The sequence below is a fragment of the Pochonia chlamydosporia genome, chromosome 3, assembly GCF_001653235.2.
Source record: "Pochonia chlamydosporia 170 chromosome 3, whole genome shotgun sequence".
Classification (NCBI taxonomy): Eukaryota; Fungi; Ascomycota; class Sordariomycetes; order Hypocreales; family Clavicipitaceae; genus Pochonia; species Pochonia chlamydosporia.
In genome coordinates, this window is record NC_035792.1 from 319,746 (window position 1) to 343,015 (window position 23,270).

Consider the following 23,270-nt stretch of genomic DNA (forward strand, 5'->3'; position numbering starts at 1 on the left):
AGAGACAAGGCGTCGGTACACCAGCCCGGTGTACAACTGCGGAGGGTCACTCCGGTACCAAGATGCGGTTGAAATGGAGAGTTGAATGAAATCACGTCCGGTGTCCAACTCGAGGAACCGCGAAACCTGGCGTCGAGGGCCAAGCCAGGAGGCCTATTGTTGCTTTTTAACGTCGTCTCTTTTCTCCAACGTTGTAGACTAGGCTCGAGTAGTCTCGTCATGGCCTCCCGGTCTGCGCAGTAGTGTGCAGCTTTTGATTGCCGCGTGGTGCATTCTAAAGTTGGACTTGACTGTATTTAGCCAGATCCCATCCCATCCATCCCAAACGATTCCAAGGTTCCCCCAAGTCTCATCACCCCAACATGCAGATCCAAGTACCCGTCACGCCTGGATAAGTGCCAAGGTACATTCATGTTGACCCTAGATGGCGCTAGGGAAGCTCCAGAGCTGCCATAAGAGAACACGGCAGGAGCGATTCTCAGCTCTTCCCCCTTCATCCATGGACATCGCCCCAACGTTTAGACCAGACGCTTGGCCCAACGACGGCAGACAGACAAATTGTCGCTTCACCTCTCACAGCTTGTGTCAAACTGATACTACCCGCTGTCACCTTGCTCACAATGCACAGTTGGGTTGCTCATGTGTTTGCGCCATTGACATCTCGTACACAGCTCCAGATCCCTTGCATGTTGCATTACCAAGTATGGCGGAGTGTTCCGTAAGTGGGACTCGGGAAATCTGATGGGGGACAGACTGGTGTGGAACTCCCGCCACCTCCACACACATCCATCAACAACCTTGCCAAGGGCCAAAAGCCACCAAAAATACGCCTCTTTATGAAAAGTACGGAGCATCGGCAATGTGATCCTTCATCAATATGGCAACGGGCCGCTCGTCTATCTGTCTGCCATTGCTGGCATGGCACCAAACGCAAGATTACCCTCACGAGAAGACTAGTCATCCTGGCTGACGCTTTCTGACACGTCCTTTTTATCCGCCGATCTTCACTTGCTTTTTTCTTCATGGCTGCCCTCCTGTACCACATTCCCACGAAAGCAAAGCAACCTGCAACACCAAAACCAACCCTCTACCACGGCACTTGACCTGCGAGCCCCAAAAATGGCAACCAAGCCTTCTGTTGTCGTCTTCCCAGGCGCCTTCCACCCAGCATCATGCATGGACGCTTTTGTCGCAAGCCTCCGAGCGGCCGGGTTTCCGGCAGAGGCCCACACCCTCCGGAGTGTAGGAAACCCAGAGATGGTGGTTGCAGATGATGAAGCGTACATGCGGTCCGTGATGAATCCCCTGATCGACGCTGGCAAAGATGTCCTGCTCATAGTTCACTCCTTTGCTGGCTTCCCGGGATGTTCAGCCATTTCTGGAATCGACAAGCGAGGTAGGGAGGCTGGAGGGCAAAAGGGCGGTGTCTTGGGAGTGATTTACCTTGCGGCGTTTGTTCCTTTGGAAGGTGACTCTGTGTATAAGCTGCTACAAAATAACTGGGAACCGTGGATGGACGTCAATGTAGGTGTCTTGGCCCTCTCCCGGTCCCAAACAGGCGGGAATTTTATGTGACCCATGTCTAACCAAAGTACAGGAACAGGAACAACTAATCGGCACCAAGGACCAAGCCAACACCTTTTTCAACGACTGCACGTCCGAGCAGGCAACCGCCACAACTATGACTCTCAAAGCTCACTCCATGAAAGCCTTGAAAGGTGACCACGCCAGCCCAAAGAACATTGGCTGGCGCGAGGCCGGTTACAACGGACGACGTGCATACATCCGTTGCACAAAGGACAACGCACTCCCTCTCCCCGGCCAGATAATGTTCACGGAACGAACCGGCGTAGAATGGGTCATCAGGACGCTTGAGGCGTCTCACAGTCCATTTTTGTCCATGCCTGATGCCACGGCCAAAGTTGTTGAGGAGCTTGCGTCCCAATTCCTTGCAGCTTGAATGCAGAGTCTGCGAGGAATGCATAAAAAGCAACTGTAAGACAGTGTCGGGTTTCATGAGCGACCTGTTTAGAACATGGGGCAGATGGTATTTGTATGCAGATATACGAATCAAAATCTAGAACTTGTTTCTGTGCCCTTGACAATTGACAAATAAGCTTTTTGGTGAGCCGCTTACACCGGTGTTTTGTTTCAAAGACGTCCCTGTTTTTGCTTTCAAAGGCGATGTTCCTGTGGAGAATCAAACTCAGAGGATTGAAACTTGGCACGATATTTACTTTGAGAGGCATGAACGCTCCTAATGCCACGCTCAATTAGCTATACGATGAGAGTGACGGATACAAAGCCCGATCTATGAACAATGAAAAGATGGCTTCAAACCATGTCGAATAGCGCTAGGCCGAGATTGACCACAAGAAAGAAAAGTTGCGAATAACACAGTATTACTCCAGAGCACCTAGCATTCGACTCGTATGATGTTTTCCGGTCAAATCAAAGTTGGCTGCCCCCAGTTTCCCAATACCTTCAACTTGGAGGTCGCGAGATCTCACGTCGTGCCAATTCCTCTTTTCGCTTCTGCCACAGCGATACGCGATCCATCACACGGAAAGGAAGCCCCAATACCCGAATCGCATCCCCGTGACATTTGATCAGGCTCTTCTTCGCCGAAATTGTATAAGTCTGTAGCTCAGGATACCCAAACTTGACAGCAACCCGCTCCCATACCTTGGTCACGTCTGGTCTAAGTTCCAGACGCCATGTGCCACGCCAGGTTAGCGACGAGATACCATTTTTCCTCTGGTATATAAATGCACAAGCTGCTTCCCTGTCGGCATTCCACAATACCATAGCATGGAGTCTTGGCATCCGAAGCGCAGCTCCTCCAGCATCACTCAGCAGTTGTTTAACACCCCGCTCAGTCACTTCATCCCCGAAAAGCTCAGCCGTTAACACCAATGACTCCAAACTGTACCAAGTCCACACTGGGGGTGCCTCTCGAAAGAAGTGCTTCGCATCAATCATGTATGCCGCAGAGAGATGGTCCAGGTAGAAGCTTCTCAAGGCAAAGGCTCTGCCTACGCGGGAGGCCCCAGGATATTGTGCTGTTGGGCCAGAATAATACCGATCGTATTGCGGTCCTTGGGCAAGGTAGTGATCAGTGTCTTCGAAAACGACTATTCTTTTGACACTAAAGGGAAGCGTCGCTCCCATTAAACGTTCAACCCCTGTCGTCGCAAACTCAGCATCAGGAACCACACATTGGGCGTCTCAGTTGGTGTTTTGGCCTGATGATACTAAGAAGAACCCTCATGCAGTAGACATACCTTCTGTGTACCTCCCTCTGCAATTATGTGGCTTCAATGACCACACCTCAAGTTCTATACTTTCCAGCCGAGGAAGGCTTCTGAACATGCATTCCAGGTACTCGATTTCACACCAACGGCGGACCTGCCGACGGATGACGAAACCGGTCACTGCCATAACAACAGGAAAATCGGTCGAATGACACATGCCAAACTGACTATAGACCCGACGAACCGCAGGCATACTTGGAATCATCTGAAGCCCGTTGACCCAACCATGATACGGGTCATGTATCGCGGGGATCGTCCCGCGGGCCAGAGACGGAAGCCGGTATCCCTCGTCGTGGTCGCAGTCGAGGATATAGTTCTTGAGAGAGTGCTCCGAGTCACTGGGCGAGTACACGCTGAGTTCCAACTTGAGGCATTTCACCAGAGACCACCTGCTCAGGATGGTAAAGAGTGTGTGTATTGCGCGCCAAATGATACACCGAGCCTGTAGCTCCGTTGGCCGAATTTCAGTCTCGTCGCAGGAAGGACACCGATAAGGCGGGAGCTCGATCTTTAGCCAAATGTGCTCGACGAGGAGACTCTGGCATATGATTCTAGCAAGACCGTCCACAGAGTCTGCAGTTACCTTCAGTCGTCTGAAGTTCTCCTTTGCTATGACGGCTTGAAATTCTTTGCAAGTGGCCGCAGAGGTAGCCCAGCCGGCATTTTTCTTCTTTGCAATGAATCTCAAGATCTTGTTGCGCATCTCTGGGGGCAGGTAGCCCCATTCGCCTGGTTGGCATGTGGTTGCAGGTGCAGGCAAGGTTTGGTTCGTCAGGTCGTGATGTTGAGGGACTTGGTCAGAATCCATGGTCGTTGTTTTCTGGCTAGTTTCGCAATCTATCCCAGGGGTGATCTGAAAATTCGGCATGTTGTTGGTAACAGGGGGGGTTCAAATACCTATCGAAAAGAATACTCTTATGCGCTGGTTATTTTTATCATGGCTCGTTGTCTTTGACAAGTAATGCGTAAAATAAATCCATTGCTCGTACAAGTGTACCAGTCAGATATTCTATGAGCATAGTCTCACAAGAGCTTTGGAAGTTTGTTGCAGCCGTTAGAACCAAATTCCATTCATTGTTGCGCGTATCTCCTTCCATGTCGGCAGAAGTATACAACAGCCATGCTCAACATGCCACAGTTGAATGTAAACGGCAAACAGCCACGCCATATCGCTTTCCAATAATATCCGGAACCAATACATACAAGTCATGCTCGCCTAAACCCCGAAAAAAACCCACGCTTCCTGGACCAACTACTGCCACAAGCACAGCTTCCCGCTTCCATTTCCACCAGCAACCCAATCCAGTGTAGGATGAAAGTGCGCCACGGCTGGTACAGCGGTGATGCCCTCGCCATCAAGCTGCGCCAACTGACTCCCATCAGATGCAAATACATCCACGAAGCGATTCATATTCGCAATAACGAATTTCTGAATCCCATCGTGCGGTCGTCTCTGCCATTGGGGTTTAAGTATCGTAACCCACCGGCCCGTCTGGTTATTGTGATGAATTTTGTGTTTGGGTTCCATGGCCTTGGAGGATATATCATGCCCTGGTTTCCATGTACTCGCGTCTGTGAAATCGTAAATCTTGACAGTATCATCATAGGATGACGTAGCGACATGTCCTGCCGCACTCCAGGATGCATGAGAGACTGAAAGTCGGGACTCGTGCTCCCCTAGTAGGGCAGGGTGGCGAAGGTCTCCTTTGCCAGATATTTTCCTGGTGTCCCATATCTTCATTGTCCTGTCGAGAGAGGCGGTAGCAAGCAGATGGGGCTGGAGGGGGTGTAGTGAGAATCCACCAATCTTTTGCTCTGATAATGTCCAGATTTCCTCGCTTCCGGGGGCGCGAACGTCGTACCGCCCTACACCACCATCTAGGGTTGAGAAATAGAGGATATTGGGTTCGGAGTGTGCCATGTCGAGTGCTGAGATGGGCATGTCGGTGTCAATGTCTGACGGGGCGAAGACTTGAATAGACGTGCCCTTTTCAAGATCCATTTTGCGAATGGACGAGTCATAGGAGGACGAGTACACGGTGTTGGGGTCCGTAGGGGAGAAGGCAAACGATGTGATTGTGCGGGAATGTGTTTTGAAGGCTGATATTTCGGGGTCGGTGGTCGGGTTTTCGTCGTCGTCTAGCTCGGGAGGTGTTTGGGAGCCGTCGAATACACCCATGTTGCCTTCTTTGTCGCCTGCAAATACGATGGGCTTGTCCTCGGTAGGGTGGAAGCCCAGTGCATATACACGTTGGGGAGTAATTTTGATGTCTATTCTTGTTAGAAGCGTTGGTAGGCGAGAAAGTGTTTGAAGCATACCATTTGGAAGCCAGTGTTCATAGAGCTTAAGGCCGCCCATCCGTTGTCGCAAATCCTTTAAACTCTTATCCGTCGTCTCTTTAATATCGTCTTCTGTAAACGTCCTCACGCCAGGCTGCGCGCCACGCACAATGCCCTTGAGGCTGTCGAATCCAGCACTCCATTTCTTTCCTTCTACTGCAATGTCGCCCAGATTCAAGTCACCTACAACCCGTAACTTCTTGGCCTTGGCAACCTCTGCTTGGTTCTCGGCTTCGACTTCCAATTTGCGCTTCAGTGTCTCGTTGTCCGCTTCAATGCCCGCCAATCGTGAACTCATGCGCGTCGGCCGAGCAGATTCGCGTTTCACTGGTTCGCTGCGGCTTTTGCGCTTGGGTGCCGTCGACTTGGCCGGCTTCGGTTTGTCGGGAATAATCTTTTTTGCGGTCGTGGATATGTCTGTGAGAATTGCTCGATTTGCTGCAATGTTCTCCAGTCTCTTGCGCTCAAAGGCGCTCATTTCGCCAGGTTCCTTCTTGACGGGCATGTTTGCGATGGAATTGTAGCAAGGGTGGGAGCAATGCGTGTGTCTATGATGCAATGACAAAGTATCGATTGAGGGTATTCCAATTGCAATTGACCAAATTGAGTATCAAACAGGGTTGAGGTTCACCTCAGTTATTGCTCATCCAAAATCGTGAATTTGTCACTCGAGGCACCCATTTCCAGTCTCCAATAAACGCGCCTTCCATCGCGTCAGCTAAAGTGGTTAACATTTCGGTGGCGCGAAGTCACGCGCTGGCCGTACCTGGCTCAAACCCGCGTCCGATGATTAGCCGGCAGATCTTCATGGACCCTTTTCATGGTAAAAATGGCACTTTCAACTTGAGTCTCGCCATCAGTGGGCAACAATGGACTGTTGATTGGCGCTCACCAACATGTCATCAACACTGTTACCGTTCTTGTATCAAACAAGAACTCTCCAGACAGCCATTCGGCTACAACCGATAACAAAGTTCATTCGGTCTGCCCACACAGCCCGAGGCACCAAGTCCAGGATACGGGACAACTCCATCCCCTTTGAATGGGACCATGACACTCCCTATGAGGAAATGGCAGGTGCGCCTGGCCAGCAGTCAACGATAACGCCGTCAGAAGCAGAAGTTTTCAAGGGGATTTTCGACGAAATCGCTCAAGGAAAGATGCCAGCCAGCAAAAAACGTCCCACGCTTCCCGAAGGCGCGCATCTCCAGAGTGAAACTTCTGATGAGCCAAAGTCTGGAATGGCAAGGTCAATCGTTGAGCAAGCGCGTGTGATGGAGTTTCGAGAGAAATCCCTGCGTCGGTATCCGGCCTCGTTGAGAAATGCAGCCCAGGTTGCCTTGGGGTTGTTCGAGTTGGAACCGAGTGATTCTGCGGCCAGCCAGATGATGGAGTTGGATGAGGCTGATCAAGCAAAGTGGGAAGAGCGTGCAAAATACGAGCGCGCGAGGGTTGAGGAACGCGAAAGAGTTGATGCGCTGATGAAGGCGTGCGAGACGGATGGCGAATTGTGGAAAGTAATGGAGAAGGAGGTCTTTTCGCTGCCTGCAAAATTGGGAATCACACAGACAAAGAGAGCCACTAACAAGGGCAAAACTGCAAAGGCTCGAGGAAAAGCTGTGGCCGCGGAACAGGCACAAACGGCTGATGAAGAGAAACGCGTAATGGATGTTCACGGCCCTCTATACCCGCACTTCATCAACACAGCCATGGGCCTCTTCGACACTGCGTTTACCCGACCTTCCGACTACGCCTTTCAGATTCTACCTCGGGTCAAAGGACTTGGTCTGCCATCTTATGTCCTGGGCGTGTCGACACCATTCTACGCTAGACTTGCTCGGATGCACTGGAATCGATACGGCGACGCCAACTCTGCACTCGATGTGCTGCAGGAGATGAATTCCACGGGACTATACGCGGATGAAGATGTTCATGAGCTGCTGATTACAATTCGGGATCATCTGCATGGGTGCACCTGGGGCGCGCAGGGACCGTTTGTCATGGGAATGATGGAGGCGCCTCCTTATGATGGGATGTTGACACAGCGATTACAGGGGATGGAGAGATATGTCGTGCATTCGATTGAGAAACAGGCAGAGCGTGCCATGTAGATGTATGGGAGTGTGGTGGGTGTATTACACTGTACAGTATTGTATTACAGATTCTACTCTGGGTAATAGATGGGCATTTGAGATTAAGTTGGTGGCATCCGTTTCTGTACAACACGAGTTTTGATCAACCCTGATGCGATGGGCGTTGAGTGAAGATGATAGGAGTACAAATGTCTCTCATTGACCATGGTGCGTCCAAGGTACAAAGTCGGCTAGGAGATCGACTGCAACGTCAAGCAAGACAAGCCATCGTCAATCTCGGGCTATCGGAGTTCGCATTCCGACCCGCCCTGCCAGAAACTTAGACATTGTAGAGTACCAAGATATCCGAGATTGTCGTCGTGGAGTCGTGGGGTCGAATTGGTGGAGACAACATTGAATTGTCCGAAGCATCGGCGACGCTACGGCAAAGTTACGAGGAGGATCGGCGAGTCTATATTGTCGACGGAACGGCCTCTGTCCTCCGCGAGGGGCTAAATCAAATTGTTTATACAGTTGTTTAATCTCAAAGTATTGCAGTACTTCAAGGCGTTGTTCGTTGTTTTGGGCGTTGAGTGGTTTCAATACACAACATCATCTCACTCATCATGGAAGCCATTTCGGTGAGCACAGCCAACAACTCAACTCATTACACTCCAAACACTAATACGTTGAAAGCAATGGAGTCGCTTTGTAAGATTCATCTCCGAAGATGGCAGAGAATTGTGCGGCGAACCAGTTGACAGCACAATTGATGGTAAAGCTGCAAGAATCGAGATGATCTAGGGTAGACAGACACTAACACGTAACAGTTGGGCTTGCTCTGGCATCTGATGAGACTGTGGCAGTAAGAGTGCTGAACTGCTCATCGCCCTTAGAAAAAGGGTCATTTACGGGTGAGATAGCATCTATCAAAAAGGTACGTATTTCATTCCTCCAATCTAAGAAGATGCTGACAAACTTGCCAAGTTATTATCCCCCTTATCACCCGAAGAAGTAGGAACCATTCGCTGCATTGGACTCAACTTCAAAGACCACGCAGTAAGTCCTCCTCCATCAACAGCTTGAACTCATGACTAACACCATCGTTAGGCTGAACTCAAGGCGCCAATCCCATCCATTCCTGAAGTCTTCATGAAGCCTTCCCAGTGCATCAACAACCCTCTCGACCCAGTCTTTCTCCCTTCCTCAGCAGGCAATGCAGTTGACGCCGAGGTAGAACTAGCAGTTGTCATTGCCAAGGACTGCAAGAATGTTAGTGTAGGCTCTGCGATGGATTATGTCCTTGGATACACGTCTGCCAATGACATTACGGCGCGAGATGTCCAAGGCCAGACTTCGCAGTGGGGTTATTGCAAGGGGTACGATGGATTTTGCCCGTTGGGCCCGGTGTTGGTGTCGAAGGAGTTGTTGCCTGATCCGGGGAATCTAGTGCTGAGGACGGAGTTGGATGGTCAGGTTTTGCAGGATGGTGCAACTGAGCAGATGATTTTTTCTGTGGCGGAGATTATATCCCACTTGTCAAAGGTTAGTTCGTGAATGAGGCGTGGTGATGGACAGAGTTAACTTTTATTAGGACACGACTTTGCCTCGCGGAACCGTCATTCTGACTGGCACTCCCTCTGGTATTGGACATAGTTATGTGCCTCCACGGTATCTGAAAGCAGGATCGCAATTGAGGATTCAAATCTCGAATGGGATCGGAACTTTGGCGAATACGATTGTATCAGAATCCGCAACGCAGGCTCGACTATAAACTGTGCGTCATAACATTTAGAGAGTAGACTTCAATAGAGGCAACATGCAGAATTGACAACCTGGCAAGACATAAAGAAATTGTTATTAAATGACTGCAAAACGACAGAGGTATCAACTGCACAACCAAGTGCATAATAAAACACCACATCGAACTATTATCCCCGGAATAAGTCCCCCCATTCATCCCGCCCACATGCCGGTATCATATTTTGTTCATTACAAGCCTTAAAGACACAGAGATTCAGCTGCACCCTTCTCTCCCTGCTACTTTTAACCAGTCTTGGGAGGGTACTGCATGCCATTGTTGGCCTGGTACTGCTGCTGGACACCCGAGTTAAGGAGCTGCTGCTCGCGGTGCTCGGCCTCCTTGTCCTGCTGGATCAAGCTGCAGCAGTGGCAGCAGCACGAGGTGAGGATATCCTCGAGGCACGAGCCCTGCAGGTTGTACTTTTCGCGGATGTTCATGCGCTGCATGGACATGGGGATCCAGTGGAGGCCGAAGCAGCCAGCGCCACAGAAGAGCAGGCACTGCGAAACACATTAGTTTTTGTACATCATGATTTGGTGTAAGTTGGAAACATACAGAAGTGTTGATGGGCTCATATCCTTCCAGGCTGCCATTCTTTCTCACACGGTGGTGAGTCTTGCCAAAGGTAACGCAGGGCAAGCAGTAGGTGATGAGGCACGTATCAATGGGGTTGAAGCAGTCGAAGAAGCCGGCGAACCAGGACTGCGAACCCTCAGCGGACTTGGAGTTGACGACCTCGCCGGATCGGGAGAGGACATCGTTGAAGCGGTTCTTCCAGTCGTCGAGATCAGCCTGGTCGATGGGGCCGTTGTTGGCGGGTTGAGCAGCCGGGGCGGGAGTAGGAGCTGGCTGAGCGGTGACGGGGACGTTTTCCTGAGGAGCGGCCATTTTTGAAGAAATGTGAAAGGTGTAAAAGGGTATCGGTATTGGGTATCACGAAAGAATGAAACGATGGTAGAAAATGAAGGAAAGAATGAAAGGTATCCCTTGGATTATACGGAGTAGATTTGGGGGTGAAGCAAAAAGTGGCGTGAACGGGATGTGAGACAGCAGGAAATGGACTTTTATAAGACGACACGGCTATCAGAGGGTGAGGGATGCCGTCTGCCACCAAATCTCAGAAGAATGAAATATTCCCCCCCTCAGCCCGAGGTACCAAGTTTTCATTTCAGGACAGGACCAGACGAGACAGCCCAGGCCATCATTGACCGTCACCATTCGTTCGTCTGGTGAGCCTCGCTACAACGCCAGATTCAGCCTCAGCCCATCTTATCAAGGGGATGCGTAGCCCGCCGCCATGCCCATGGCTCAAAATGGGCTGAGCAAGTGCCAAACGCCTCTTCGCAAATGCCGGCTTGCTATTTGACCGTCCAGACCCTGGTCTTAGCATGTTAGCAGCAGTGCGTGTGAGAGGACAGCCCATTTCCGTTGCAGTCAAACTTGCTCGCGATGTTGGCAGGAGGGACTAATAGCGAGCCGGCACATTCTCCGGGGCTTGGCTTGACAGCCTGGCTGGACCATGACAACGTGGAAAAGGCACTTGTTGATGGACCTTGGCCCTTCAGCCCCGTCCAAGCACATCCCGGAATCCTTGCCATCCGGCAAGCAGCGAGTGTTCAGGCGAGTGGAGTCGCTAATATAAACTTCTTTGTACTTAGTCCAGCTCTTGGATGTTGTTCTCGCGTGGCTGGCCAATAACTCGGGATGCTAGGGTTGGAGCTGAGGAGGGTCCCCAAGCTAACTAGTCATAGCTTGTGGACAGAAGGAGAACCAAAATAGACCAGAAGTGACTGACTGTGTGATAACGGTGATTTGAATCACAGGGGTTTTCTACACTTTTTTTGTGTCTTGTCGCTGGGGAATGGATCTTGCCCATGACAACGGTGAAAATAGTTTTTGCATGTCGATCTCTGCAGGTAAATGGGGCATTTGGGTCCATTGGGCTGATGGTATCGTTATGTTTGCATGGAACCTTACCTTCGTGAAAATGTCCGAGAAAGGAAACCACCCAGATGAGAGCTTGAAGCATTGTCGCAAAGCCGCGGATAGTTCGGACATTGCACAGAGCAGAATACCAACACATTTGACAAACACGGAAGCGACAGCACAGAGCAAGCTCTCGCCAAGTAGCATGGTAGAAACCAATCCGTCCAAGCGAGTCTCGTCACAAATCATGTGAACGAATAGTGGCACTGGCACCCTCCGTCTCGGGAAGCGAAGCCCATTCCACGCAAAGTGGCACCTATGAAGGGACAGAATAAACGCCCCAAACCGCCTTGAGTGAGCCCAAGAACACCATCTCGGGACATGTCTTCTCCAGTTGTCTTGACAAAGTCTGGCGCCGGTCCAAACGCCAGCTCCACACGCTGAAATTGGTCCCTCTTCAGCCCTGCGGTACGGAGCGCGGAATTGAGACGCTGCCATTCCTACTTGACCAGAAGAGGACTTGCAGACACGACGGTTGACGCTTTTGCAGAAAATCTGGAGACGCGCAAGGCACAGTGACTGGACAGGTCGGCAAGGGTTTGTCGTCTGTCCGTTGGTCATGCAGACAGGGGGAGATAACAATAAGGCGTGCAGGGCAGCACGCCCGGTTACTGAGAAACGTGGACTGGACGGAAATTAAAGGGCTTTAGAAGTCGGAGAGTCTTACGCTTCAGCCGCATTTTGCAGAGATTTTTGTTCTTTTTTTGCGTATTGTTGTCGTGTTTTCCATGCGAGTTTCCTTGCCCGGTATAAACCCGCGCTTGGACGGACGGCTCCGGATGTGATGGGTTCGTGATGGAGACCAGTTGACGGTTTGTCATGATTCATATTGAGGGTTAGTGCTGTTTTTCTCGTGTTGAACATGATTTGAGCGAGAATTGCGCCAGTCATCAGCCTGTTATGGTTGGAGCACACACTGCAGTGCCGTTGCTGCAATGTCTCCAGACGAAGATGACAGAATGTTTTGTCAGAATGAAAGTATTCATGAGACTTCAACTTCACCATTACGCTACAGAATCACTAATGGCGTATCCGATGGCCTTTCCACCGTCCCATCCGCCTCATACGTCGCCCTCTTATACTTCAACGGCATCTGCCCCAACGTCTCCATCGTATTCGCAATAGAAAACACCAACGGCGGCGACCCATTCACAAGCGTCATTAACCCCGACAGAATCAGCGCGTCAAACGCCCTCATAGGCCGCGACAAGTGCGGCGGCGTCTTCACGTCCTCCACGGGCCCCAGATCCACGAAATACCACATCCTACTCGACGCGTAGTACAAATTCGCCGGTGACAAGGCGTGTGAAATGACTGGTTTTTCATTCTGCGGTGCCGGTACATGGGCCTTTTCTACATCAATGGGCACCGGCTGCGGCAGAGGCAGACCCTTAAATCGGCCGAATGCCTCTCTGTAGGCGTTGAATGCGCGAGCGGCATGAGCATCTCCCACCGCAGGAGTAGCCCGTCCGACTTCCCAGAGTGTCTTTTCGTTGCCGTCTGCTGTTTTGAGAATCGCCCATGTGTGTCCGACTGGTTCGCCGGAGGGAAATATCTCGTGGCCTTGGGACGGGTCCGGATCACGGAGGCCGAACCAGATGTCTACTTGGTCGCCTTCGCTCATGCACGCCAGCATGGTCTGGTAGGTGATTCCGGTCACGGGCTGGGGCGCCTTCATGAGGAATTCGTCGGCGTAGGCTATTGCCGTTGAGCGCTGGAAGAAGATGTGGCCGGCGGCTTTGAAGATTTCGTCTTTGGCTTCCGCGCCGGGGATGAAGGCCATGCGATCCATGATGTGCTAGACGGTGATGACGTGTGACTTTGTTGATGATGCCCTTAGATTGTGTCGCTGGTGAGTTGTAAGAGTGTCGCCAATTCAAGAACGTCAAATTGCTGTTGGGAGCCGCGATTAAGAAGAAGAGTTAAGAGTTGGCAAGGCTGATGTCGTATTTAATGAATGAATGAGACGCTCACTTCCGAGGCCCACTTACTCACCGGTTGAAATGATCGTCTCGGATTCAGCCTTGGGTTGGTTGAACAAGGCTGAATTGAGATGCTCGTCAGTTCGTAACCACAAGGCTCGATAACGGCTTTTGCAAACTGGATGAAGGCAGTTGCACCGCTGCTGGCTTTTCGTTTCTCCTGTTGCAACAAACGCCTCTCAATCGGCTCTTGTTTAGTTGGCATTGTGATAATCTCCATTTGCAAGTCAACGTAGCCGAAACCCCCGAGATTGATTGAACAACCTTCTAAAGGATGGCATGAGAAACGATTCGGCAACGGTGCAACTCGCCCGAGTTCGTATTGAGTTGACCTGTTGTAGGGTCTAGTTGCTAATTGGGTTGTGTCAGATCGAGCTGGATCAATTGATGGGGCTGACCCGAGCCGATGTTTCGACCGACTCGTCGGCCAAGAAAACGTATCATGCATTGTAACGACTGTCGCAACTCAGTGCAACTATCTCCGTTGAGTACATTAAAAATCATCACATCTGCGGGTATCGACGCATGGTGCGCAGTGGTTGTGGCATTGGGAACCATCTGTTGGGATCGGCGCAGTCTGGTTCACTCACCTAGTAACGGAGGACGTTTTCCTTGTGCAACGGCGGAGTTTAGACAGAAGCGGCGACATAGAAAATGTGGTGCTATCCGACATCAATGTCATTTGGGGCTCTACATCGAGTTGAGTTGGCTGTTCACCAGGTCCCCGGACTAACTTGCAAGTGGCACTGAGCCGACGTTGTGAAATAGCAACTTGTGGCCAAATCGAGAAGACTTGAGCACGGTGTCCTCGATTTATTTATTTGATTTAGATACTAAGGCCAGGGATCGCTAATAAACTGTTGCTATAAGTTATCTAATTGAACATCAGTTGCGACTGAGCCCCGTCCTGTCAGCACTTTAATTCACCTGCGGGATTTGGCAAAGCGTCATGATGGTTTCACACCACAACATCCTGACGCAGAGATCAGTTTTCTTCTTTCTTCTTTCATCTTAACCATCAGTCATAGATATTGACCACCATCAAGTAACCCTCAATATGTCCAATCGCTTCTCACCTCATGGAGAGTCCGTCCCTCCCATTCCCGCCCAGAGCACCACAGCCCTCCTCTTGATCGACAACCAACTCGGCTTTCGCAACACCACAATCTGGGGCAACGGAACATCCAACCCAAACTACGACAAAAACATCACAGCACTCCTCGACAAGTTCCGAGGCATAATTGACGCGTCGCCTCAAGAACAACGCCCATGCATAATTCACGTCCAACACAAGTCTGTCTGGACAGACAGTCCAATGCACCCATCCCATACTGGTCCCCACGGTGTCAATGGCGAAGACAAGCGCGGCATTGACTTTTTAGAGTTCGCAGCCCCAAGACTCCTTCGAGATGGAAAACTCGAACTAGTATATACATTTGATGAACCGCCTCCTCCTCAGACCGCAGAGGAGCGGGCCAAGCTGCAGAACCGACCGCCAACAGATGAAATCATCATGACGAAGCACGGCCACAGCGTGTTCATCAACACACCTTTAGAGCATCTCCTCAACAAAAGAGGCATCAAGACGCTTCTCATTGCGGGGATGTCGACAGACGTAGCTGTCAGTACTGCCGTTCGCATGGCACATAATCTTGCGCTGGTGGGTAAATGGGGCGGTAGGGGGAATGTCGCAGATGCGCCTGATTCGGCGATTTGGACGGACGGAAAGGGTATGTATGTTCGAGAAGAGGACTGTAAGCCACTTGACGGTGAGGAGGCGGTGGATGGGTATCTTGTTGATATGCCTCGGATTGTGTTGATTGGCGATGCGACTCGAACATTTGGTAAGGCTGGTGTTGATGCTGAGGTTGTTCATGCTGTGCATGTTGAGAGTTTGAAGGAGTTTGCCGAGGTGAGGAATACGAAGGAGGTGTTGGGGGCACTGCAGTAACTATGGACTGAGTCTCGTTGTCCACGTTTCTTAACATCCCTGAGTTGATGTGATAGAATGTTCAATATGTAAGACTTGCGTCTTGGGCTCACCTTGTGTGATTTCGTGTATACTCAAAAGGACCATACTGCTTTCAATAAGAAGTTGACACGAAATAGCAACGTGACAGTGAAAGAGACTGTAAAAGAAGAACAAAATGGTACGGAACTAGAAGAACTGTTGGCAACGAGGTTTATAGGTGTCTGAGGGCTGTGTCAAAATTCCTGGACTTGATGCTCGTCCACTTTAATAGGTCCACGTCCTGCCATAAGTGCACATGTGAGTCAATTGGTTAGTGGTCAGCACAGAAGAGAATACCATGTACTGCTTCGCAAAGTATAATTGATGCAGAAAGTTTGGGTCATTAACTACGCCCCATCCTTGCACCTGGTTAGTCACCGTTACGTGTCAGATTTCACCACCAAGATGAAATTGGTCCTGTCAGCATTCCCGGAATTGTAATACAGCAAAGTGTATATACTGGCTTTAGTCTCTTCTGCATGTTGACGTCTTCCATGTGCTCCTCTGCCGCACATAGTAACGGGGCTTTCACAAATGCCCAAGATGACCTCGGTGCTCCTCCGTACCTTCAAATGTCCCGCAATCGATCCACTAGACGCTCGCTGTAGGGACCAGTTGACGCCCCTTGGCAATCGGCAGGGCTGAGATGGCGTCTGTGCCACCGAGATTACCGAGTGGATGCAAGATTCGTGGCGTTTGCTTCACCTTGCCTGTTCCTCGGAAACGAATATCCTTCCCGTTAGGAATCTCTATGAAATGGATGTTATTTGCAAGATTTTCCGCTGCCATTGTTTCCATCGTATTCATCGCACCCCGCATGGAAACGGACTAATGGAAAACACGTTATCAAGGACAGGGATGTGACGTGACGTTACTGCGTTATAATCTGACACGAATCATATGTCGAGTTGCTCAAATCAGCATACGCTGTTGGTTGAACTAAAAAAACAAAGAAAGCCAACCAACAGTGGCCATCGTCAACCGACCGGTTAAAATTGATATCTCAATGCTTAAATGGTTGCGTATGCGGCCCAGTCAAGACACCGACACGGATCCTATGCAGCGTCAAATACCCCGACCTTATAAGAAAAGAATGGCCCTCACAGTCCGGTACCAAAACTTGCCTCCATTAAACACCACCGGCTTCTACCACGGATCAATATCGCCGTCACTTCCAGAGACACAAACAATCACAGATCCAAGACGACGCCAAGAAAGTCGATTTATTTGAGGCCCCACCTGCCATTTCTGGTTCTTAGACCAGAGTTGCCGCTAGTGCTAAAACTTTGTTGTTCCCCTTTTCGAGAGTATCATCGAATCCCACATTTGCGCCCTTTCTCACATCGACCTGCAGCCGGGAGTAACTAAGAGGGAACGCAATTGCAATTCGCCGAATCTCCAAATCTCATGCCAACATGACTATAAGAGAAGCCAGGAACAGCGACCTGAGGGCCATGGCTGAAGTCTCAGCAGCGGCCTTCATGGACGAGGAACTGTTCGGTGAGCTCATGCATCCTCACCGACAAGAGTACCCGGAAGATTTTATTACCTACTTTGAGAGACGGTTTCTGAGACATTGGAACGATCCTAATAGTCGGTTTCTGGTGGGTCTTGACAAGACGACGGGAAAAGTGATTGCATGTGCGCAGTGGGAGAGACAGGGTGCCAAGGCGGCAACTTGGAGTGAAAGTCTCAATATAGGTAAGGATTATTGATCCCGGTGTCATCTCATAGCTGAAAGGCAACTGGAATTGGTGCTGGCAGTCTTTATGCCCGTTTGGGTGTCTTGCATAGCCCCATCTGCGTCAATGTAACACTCGATCGTGTTGAGACATGTGAGCTGACTCAAACAAGGCACACTACTACACAGCGCAACGAAGCCGTATCTTCAAGCTTGGGACTACATGCGACCCAATAGGGCAGCTGATCCCGAGAAAGTGAATATCCTGGAAGAAACATTCCCCTCGTTTGCACACCACTGGAACGAGTCCAGACAACAAAACTGGTTCCTGGACCTGTTGGCCACTCACCCGGATTACCAAGGTCAAGGAGTTGGAAGGGAACTCGTCATGTGGGGAGTCAACAAGGCCAAGGAAGAGAATGTTTGCGCATCCGTCGTAAGTGCGCTTGGCAAAGAGGTGTTTTATGGAAGGTCTGGGTTTGTCGAGGTTGGCAGAGCGAATATTGGTCCCTTGGCGGCGTGTGGGATTAAAGGCGGTGCGATTATGTTTTGTGAGGGTCATGTTTCGAGGTGACAAACATATACTTGCATAGCTCAACTCGTCCAGTAGATATAGACTTCAAAGCGTGATTTATTGTCTCGCCTCCAGGCTCCCAACCAAGTCCTCCCAGAACTGAAAGTCAATCGGCTCTGGAAAGTTCCTCGTAGGACCAAACCAATTATCCAGCCAATTCTCATCTTGTTCCATGCCCGCCATATCTGACGGAAGGGTGTCTGTCTCTGCCGGTGTCCAACCCTGCGGAAACCTCACATTTGTGTCCGGGTTCACAACTTGTGTTTGATCTTGCGAGGGATTTCCTCCAACTCTCTTGTCGGCGATACCCTCCCTTCGAGACTTTCTCACACTTGCAATACACAACTCAATGACTTTCACTTCGGCCAACACAAACTCATTGACCCACACGTCGGCACGCTGCTTCTCACAATACGCGGCGAGATCTTCCACTATGGCCATCGTTTTCGGCAGATATGGTTCTCTGACAGCAATGATACCCAGCACTAAAGCGCTGTTGAAGAGATTGTGCATCGCTCCACCGGCCTTGACACGATCTGCCATGTTGAGGGTGCGAAAGTTAAGTTTAAGACGGAGGTCAGCGCATGCGGAGCTGATACAGACGTCTCGACTATACTGGAAACGATCGGTGATTGACTCGAGCAAGACGTATGTTCGGTGGAGAGTGATGCGCGCAAAGTGATACGCAGAATGAAGATACATTCGTTGCCAATACAAGTACGGACGGTCTGCATCCATTGTCGAATCGGGGTCCTCAAGACGAAAGTATGACGGCAATGACTCTGCCCAGTTGAGAAGAACGCGGTCCAACCTCATGACTTTCTCGTACGAGTTGTACGATGCAGTCATGGGTGCTAATCCAAAACACTCGTCGTGTATATCGCCCAATATCGACGAAAGACGCTGCTGATACAAGTAGTAAATATTCTTGGTTGGCTCACTGAGTGGCTGTTCTTCTGCAACGGCCGCTTCCTCGGCAGTCATGTCATCCACCCATATATTCCGAATGTTCATCTCCATGCAGTGCTTATCGTGAATAGTGTACGGTCTCCCCACGGCCAAGGAGATTGAACGATCAAGACAATACAACTTACACCACAGCCGGCGCCTCGTCTCGAGCACTTTCGGCGGCAAACCCCAGCTTTCGCCATCGATGTGCATGCCCTGCGCTTGCGCCATGCGAATCGCAAAACTGGACGTGAGCCAACTCTCCGTCTTGCGTCCGAAATACGTCAAATACCGACTCACTAAGATACCGGCTCGAACCAAATCAGGGCTTTCACCTGAGAATGTGGGTGCCAGGACGATGGCCTTTCGAGCAGCCCAGAAGAATTGCACGGATGTTTCCTCACAGTCCTTTTGGGCTTCCGGGCCAGCATCAAGGGGACAGTTGAGCAGCTCAGCAAACGCAAGCATCATGAACAGGAGAGCTAGCCACCGTAGATCTACCGCTGTGAGGTCATCGTCTCCCCATTTCCGGTTCCAAAATGCATCGTAGTTGACTCGGAATGACTCCTCGTGCACACAGTCGTGCACAACGTTGAGTTCGTCAAAGTACTTTTGAATCAAGTGGTCTACTACCGACTTTCGTCGCGGTAGATACCCGACCAGTTCCCAGATATGGTCGTACGGCCGCTTATCATCCCGGTGGAGAGCCTTGCGTGAACTACTTGCATGGATGCCATTCACGCCGACGGGTAGCTCTGGACTTTCGACTTGCATCATCGACGCGGCGGATTGGTGGCCAAAGTATGAGTTTCCATGGTATGACGGCGCCCCACGAGAGTTCCAGAGGTGTCCGATGCGAGATGCATTGTAGACGTTTGCGCGGGATCGAGGTGAGTCTTGTTGTGATGTGCATGTCAGGCTGGAATCAGCATCTACAAGGTTTGTAATAGATGGCGATGTTGGGGTTGTTGCTCTTGCTATACGGCCAGTCTGTACCCGAGAGGTTGGATTTCGGGGGAGATGACAGTATTGGGGGATTTGCCGTCGGACGCAGTTTGAGCAGGGAGTTTGACGGTCACACTGATTCGTTAGCTTGCAGGTACGACGTATTGTTGCAGATGCAGATGCATTGCTGGGAAAGAGTCTGGTGAAACTCACCTTTTGCTTCATTCGCCGACACTGCGTACATACATTGCTTCGAGTGCTTCTCGGCCGTGGTGCAATCGGCGGAGTGATCTCTCGCTCGACGGAGGCCATTTTTTCGTTGAGTTTACTGCGGTGTAAATGTTCAGTAGAATCCGATTGTTTCCGAGACAGTTTCGCGATGTTTGATTCAGGCCGATGATATGCAGAAGTTGAGTCTGGTGATATTCGTGGTCCAGACGTTTGTGGATGCATTAAATGTTTGGTGGTCTGTGGCTGAGACCGTACTAGGTTTAGGGGCCTTGCCGCTTTTGCTCACATCAATGATATTTGGCTGAGTTGGGCAGCCCACAAGCTACCAGTTGACATGTAGCAAGAAGCGGTCAAACTGGTCTGGTATTAATGCAAATTAATAAAGGATAAAACTAACACAAAGGCATGGAGAAAATAGAGTATATGACCATTTTACTCTATAAATCTATTTTGTATCTTTCCACCAATATATCCGATTAATCCAACTTACAACAAGTGCTTTGAAAGCCATGGCAACATGGTCCAAACCGATTTGATACCAAATGAACCAGACACTTGCCGAATTTCACACTGCCAATTTCTCACTCTGCAGGTCAAATTTTCTGATTACACATATTTAGCCCTTTGTGGAGCTGTTCAATTCCATCGCTGGTCCCTTAGCACCGATGGCAACATGTCTCCAGTACATACATGTCAGGTATACATATGTACTTTGCTAGAATATCCACGGGAACCACTCATTGTCAACAACGTACCAGCCTTTTCAGGACAAAATAACACGATAACATAGTATGGTATCGCCACTACGAGCCAAAATAGCCGCAGCATTGGCCGATCATTATCAGAATAGTCGTACTCTTCAACTACATGGCCAGCTTCTTCAAAGCAGGTATTTGTAGTGCCCACGTTTGGTGCGTTGCCACGGAGGCATGTTACTTATCGTTCGGGAGAGCAGGGGCCAACAGAAGCCACAGCGTATGTTGCTTTAGAACCAATTGACATGAATGCGGCCAACTTCGGCCGCGTATTCAGGACAGGGCAGAAGAATTCTTCCGCTCACCCTAGCATGGATCTGGTTTCCGAAGTCCGATTTACCCGAATTTTGTTTCTGATATCATGGAGCTCACCCATCATGCTTTGTCCCTAGGTGGCCGCCATGTAGCACGTACTCTAAACACTATGGATCTTACCCCATGGCCAAAATGCATAGCACATGCTCAAGTGTTGAGAACATCGGCTAACCAGTCCAGGAATGACGGGGCAAACTCTTGGAGTAGGATTAGGCTGGTATAAAACTTATAACTGCTGTATGCGTTTGGGAATATCTCTATGAGGAGCTCAGTAGACCTCTTGTACCCAAGATACTCCGGAAAGCGAGCGAGCTGTTGTAGACAGTCTGTGACGGCTTTGTCGCGAGTTCCCAGTAAACGAATTGCGAAAATTAACTGATCTTCTGGTACAAAATCAGGGTAGGTGGAAAATACCCTTCTCTTTTTTGGTTCTACTCTTTGCAAGGAGGCGGCAAGTCTTGTCGCCCGTGAGCACAGCCTCGTTGCCCAAAATAACTCGCACGTGGAACAATTACATGTTCCAGGGGGGATGAGAGACAACTTGGTGTTGCCATTGACCATGGAAACTAGTCGTTTCTGGAGGTAGACGTAGCGTGCCTTCCAGGCTTCTTTGGCACGAATCTCGGGTTTCGTGCTCCAGACAGTGGATAGAAAAGTCCAACGGGTATTGTTCATTTCTCCTTTCATATCTTCTAACCAAGATGGCTGGACAATTGTTCGGCCCTCTCGTTTATTAAGGCTCCAGCCGCGACCCAGTTGGCTTGAGACGGGTCTCCAAACCCGGAGAGACTTGTTGTTGGCCACGAATTCCTCCGCGGCCAGGGACCCAAACTCTTCAGCAATCGCACCGAGGTACGCGTAGAGTAGTCGAAGACGATGTAAGATCTCAAGTCGGTTTTGGATCCATTCCGGGGGACTCCCATTTGGACTCTGATTTATAAAGAGCTCATCGATACGAAGATCGAGCCCTGACGCTGTGCGGGACGGGACGGCATAAAAAGTTGACTTGCGGTGGATATGACTGAACAAGACTGACAGGTTATCATGTGGGCCGTCGAGTAGATGATCCGCAAGAGTACATCCGCTAGCAAGGTCAGCAAAAGCACTTATATGCTGCTAATGGAAGGAGTAATTTACTGGAGTTTCCCTTCGCATGTCATGGTGAAGTTCTTCATCAAGTATACGTCATGAGCAACTGTGCTTTGCCTATCCGAAGTTCTTGTCCGAATGCCGGTTACGTGGTCTATGAGATCGGAATCGTTGTGACCGAAGTAATTGTAAAGCAGAAGAGAACTCATAACCGGACTGACAAAGTGGAACTCTTCGCGCCGCATTCTGCCTGCAAAGCTCATCATATAACGCAAGGTTTTGGTTTCCTCGGTCTGCACGAGGCTTGGGGGTATTTTTGGGTACACACCCGCAAAATTGATGTCCCATTCGTCTTGATTGAAGATAAGAGAGCTACTGAAATTCTGACAATTGTTGAATACCATGTTCCATTTCAGCTTGACGTTCTTATGAAGACGCATTGTGAAGCTGTACAAGTATTTCGATATCTCACTGCCAAGCAATTCCTGAATGGCCTGGACAATTTCCTGAGCATAAGATTTGAGGATGCCCCGAGCTTCCGCAGGTATGGCATTAGGATACTCATCATTGTATTCCCTCCATAGCACTGAGCAATGGACAAGCATGTTGATGATGGCTTGCTCGGCATCGGCAAATTTGGGACAATAGAACGAGAACAGTCCGCCAGCTATCTGTTTTTGCACACTCATAAACCTCCGTTCTTTTACTGGGATGAGAGACGAATAGAGCTGTTTGTGCTGCGAGAGAGCAAGATGGCTTCTTCTCAAAACATTTCCCCTGTATTCGGTCGGATCTGCTATACGCTCATCGAGACGACGCTGTGAGTAAATGGAGAAATTGAGTGTGTTTCGCAACGAAATGAGGACACCTTTATCCATGCTGTGGCATAGACTTTAGTTGATGCACGAATATACAAGTCGTATGAAAACTTACTATTCATGGCCGTTCTCGATAATCAACGGCCCAAACATGACCGCGCAGTGGGTGTTTCCAGCAGGAAATGTATGGCGCGGGGACAGACGAGAGAACATGGAGTGGCTACCAGCAACTCGATCCAAGGTCGCAGCCCAGAAACTGTTGAACAACTGATTATCTAGCTTATCTTCCTTAATGTCGAGCTGTAGGTCGAACTTCTCACTCCTTATGTACGGGCCAAACTTTTCTGGAAAGTGCCTCACGATATGAAGGTGGTCGTGCGGATGAGCAGGTTCTTCCATGTCGCC

General features: G+C 50.0%; 12 protein-coding genes across 12 annotated transcripts; 6 read left to right on the forward strand and 6 right to left on the reverse strand.

The window, feature by feature from the left end:
- Positions 1 to 499: 499 nt before the first annotated feature.
- On the forward strand, positions 500 to 742 carry VFPPC_15713 (hypothetical protein; the record flags this gene model as incomplete). The annotated part of the gene is made up of 1 exon (XM_018293466.1): positions 500 to 742. The coding sequence occupies one exon, from the start codon at positions 500 to 502 to the stop codon at positions 740 to 742; it is 243 nt and encodes an 80-aa protein (XP_018144491.1).
- Positions 743 to 1,119: 377 nt separating this feature from the next.
- On the forward strand, positions 1,120 to 1,960 carry VFPPC_04007 (alpha/beta hydrolase family domain-containing protein; the record flags this gene model as incomplete). Its single annotated transcript, XM_018283427.1, has 2 exons — positions 1,120 to 1,524; positions 1,598 to 1,960. 2 exons carry the CDS (start codon positions 1,120 to 1,122, stop codon positions 1,958 to 1,960), a joined length of 768 nt encoding a protein of 255 aa, XP_018144492.1.
- A 524-nt stretch (positions 1,961 to 2,484) lies between these two features.
- VFPPC_13557 (hypothetical protein) lies at positions 2,485 to 4,182 on the reverse strand (the record flags this gene model as incomplete). The annotated part of the gene is made up of 2 exons (XM_018291332.1): positions 2,485 to 3,185; positions 3,285 to 4,182. The coding sequence occupies 2 exons, from the start codon at positions 4,180 to 4,182 to the stop codon at positions 2,485 to 2,487; spliced, it is 1,599 nt and encodes a 532-aa protein (XP_018144493.1).
- Positions 4,183 to 4,566: 384 nt separating this feature from the next.
- On the reverse strand, positions 4,567 to 6,159 carry VFPPC_04008 (WD repeat containing protein; the record flags this gene model as incomplete). Its single annotated transcript, XM_018283428.1, has 2 exons — positions 4,567 to 5,585; positions 5,634 to 6,159. The coding sequence occupies 2 exons, from the start codon at positions 6,157 to 6,159 to the stop codon at positions 4,567 to 4,569; spliced, it is 1,545 nt and encodes a 514-aa protein (XP_018144494.1).
- A 391-nt stretch (positions 6,160 to 6,550) lies between these two features.
- On the forward strand, positions 6,551 to 7,765 carry VFPPC_04009 (hypothetical protein; the record flags this gene model as incomplete). Its single annotated transcript, XM_018283429.1, has 1 exon — positions 6,551 to 7,765. The coding sequence occupies one exon, from the start codon at positions 6,551 to 6,553 to the stop codon at positions 7,763 to 7,765; it is 1,215 nt and encodes a 404-aa protein (XP_018144495.1).
- Positions 7,766 to 8,352: 587 nt separating this feature from the next.
- On the forward strand, positions 8,353 to 9,500 carry VFPPC_15714 (fumarylacetoacetate hydrolase protein; the record flags this gene model as incomplete). The annotated part of the gene is made up of 6 exons (XM_018293467.1): positions 8,353 to 8,367; positions 8,423 to 8,501; positions 8,557 to 8,663; positions 8,714 to 8,785; positions 8,837 to 9,271; positions 9,321 to 9,500. The coding sequence occupies 6 exons, from the start codon at positions 8,353 to 8,355 to the stop codon at positions 9,498 to 9,500; spliced, it is 888 nt and encodes a 295-aa protein (XP_018144496.1).
- Positions 9,501 to 9,772: 272 nt separating this feature from the next.
- VFPPC_04010 (hypothetical protein) lies at positions 9,773 to 10,418 on the reverse strand (the record flags this gene model as incomplete). Its single annotated transcript, XM_018283430.1, has 2 exons — positions 9,773 to 10,030; positions 10,086 to 10,418. 2 exons carry the CDS (start codon positions 10,416 to 10,418, stop codon positions 9,773 to 9,775), a joined length of 591 nt encoding a protein of 196 aa, XP_018144497.1.
- Positions 10,419 to 12,525: 2,107 nt separating this feature from the next.
- Positions 12,526 to 13,308, reverse strand: VFPPC_13558 (hypothetical protein; the record flags this gene model as incomplete). The annotated part of the gene is made up of 1 exon (XM_018291333.1): positions 12,526 to 13,308. The coding sequence occupies one exon, from the start codon at positions 13,306 to 13,308 to the stop codon at positions 12,526 to 12,528; it is 783 nt and encodes a 260-aa protein (XP_018144498.1).
- Positions 13,309 to 13,466: 158 nt separating this feature from the next.
- VFPPC_15715 (hypothetical protein) lies at positions 13,467 to 14,056 on the reverse strand (the record flags this gene model as incomplete). The annotated part of the gene is made up of 2 exons (XM_022428978.1): positions 13,467 to 13,917; positions 13,962 to 14,056. The coding sequence occupies 2 exons, from the start codon at positions 14,054 to 14,056 to the stop codon at positions 13,467 to 13,469; spliced, it is 546 nt and encodes a 181-aa protein (XP_022284436.1).
- A 499-nt stretch (positions 14,057 to 14,555) lies between these two features.
- VFPPC_04012 (isochorismatase family domain-containing protein) lies at positions 14,556 to 15,449 on the forward strand (the record flags this gene model as incomplete). Its single annotated transcript, XM_018283431.1, has 1 exon — positions 14,556 to 15,449. One exon carries the CDS (start codon positions 14,556 to 14,558, stop codon positions 15,447 to 15,449), a length of 894 nt encoding a protein of 297 aa, XP_018144500.1.
- Positions 15,450 to 16,924: 1,475 nt separating this feature from the next.
- On the forward strand, positions 16,925 to 17,764 carry VFPPC_15716 (GNAT family acetyltransferase; the record flags this gene model as incomplete). The annotated part of the gene is made up of 2 exons (XM_018293469.1): positions 16,925 to 17,210; positions 17,364 to 17,764. 2 exons carry the CDS (start codon positions 16,925 to 16,927, stop codon positions 17,762 to 17,764), a joined length of 687 nt encoding a protein of 228 aa, XP_018144501.1.
- A 57-nt stretch (positions 17,765 to 17,821) lies between these two features.
- VFPPC_04014 (nucleus protein) lies at positions 17,822 to 19,969 on the reverse strand (the record flags this gene model as incomplete). The annotated part of the gene is made up of 2 exons (XM_018283432.1): positions 17,822 to 19,792; positions 19,871 to 19,969. The coding sequence occupies 2 exons, from the start codon at positions 19,967 to 19,969 to the stop codon at positions 17,822 to 17,824; spliced, it is 2,070 nt and encodes a 689-aa protein (XP_018144502.1).
- Positions 19,970 to 23,270: the final 3,301 nt, after the last annotated feature.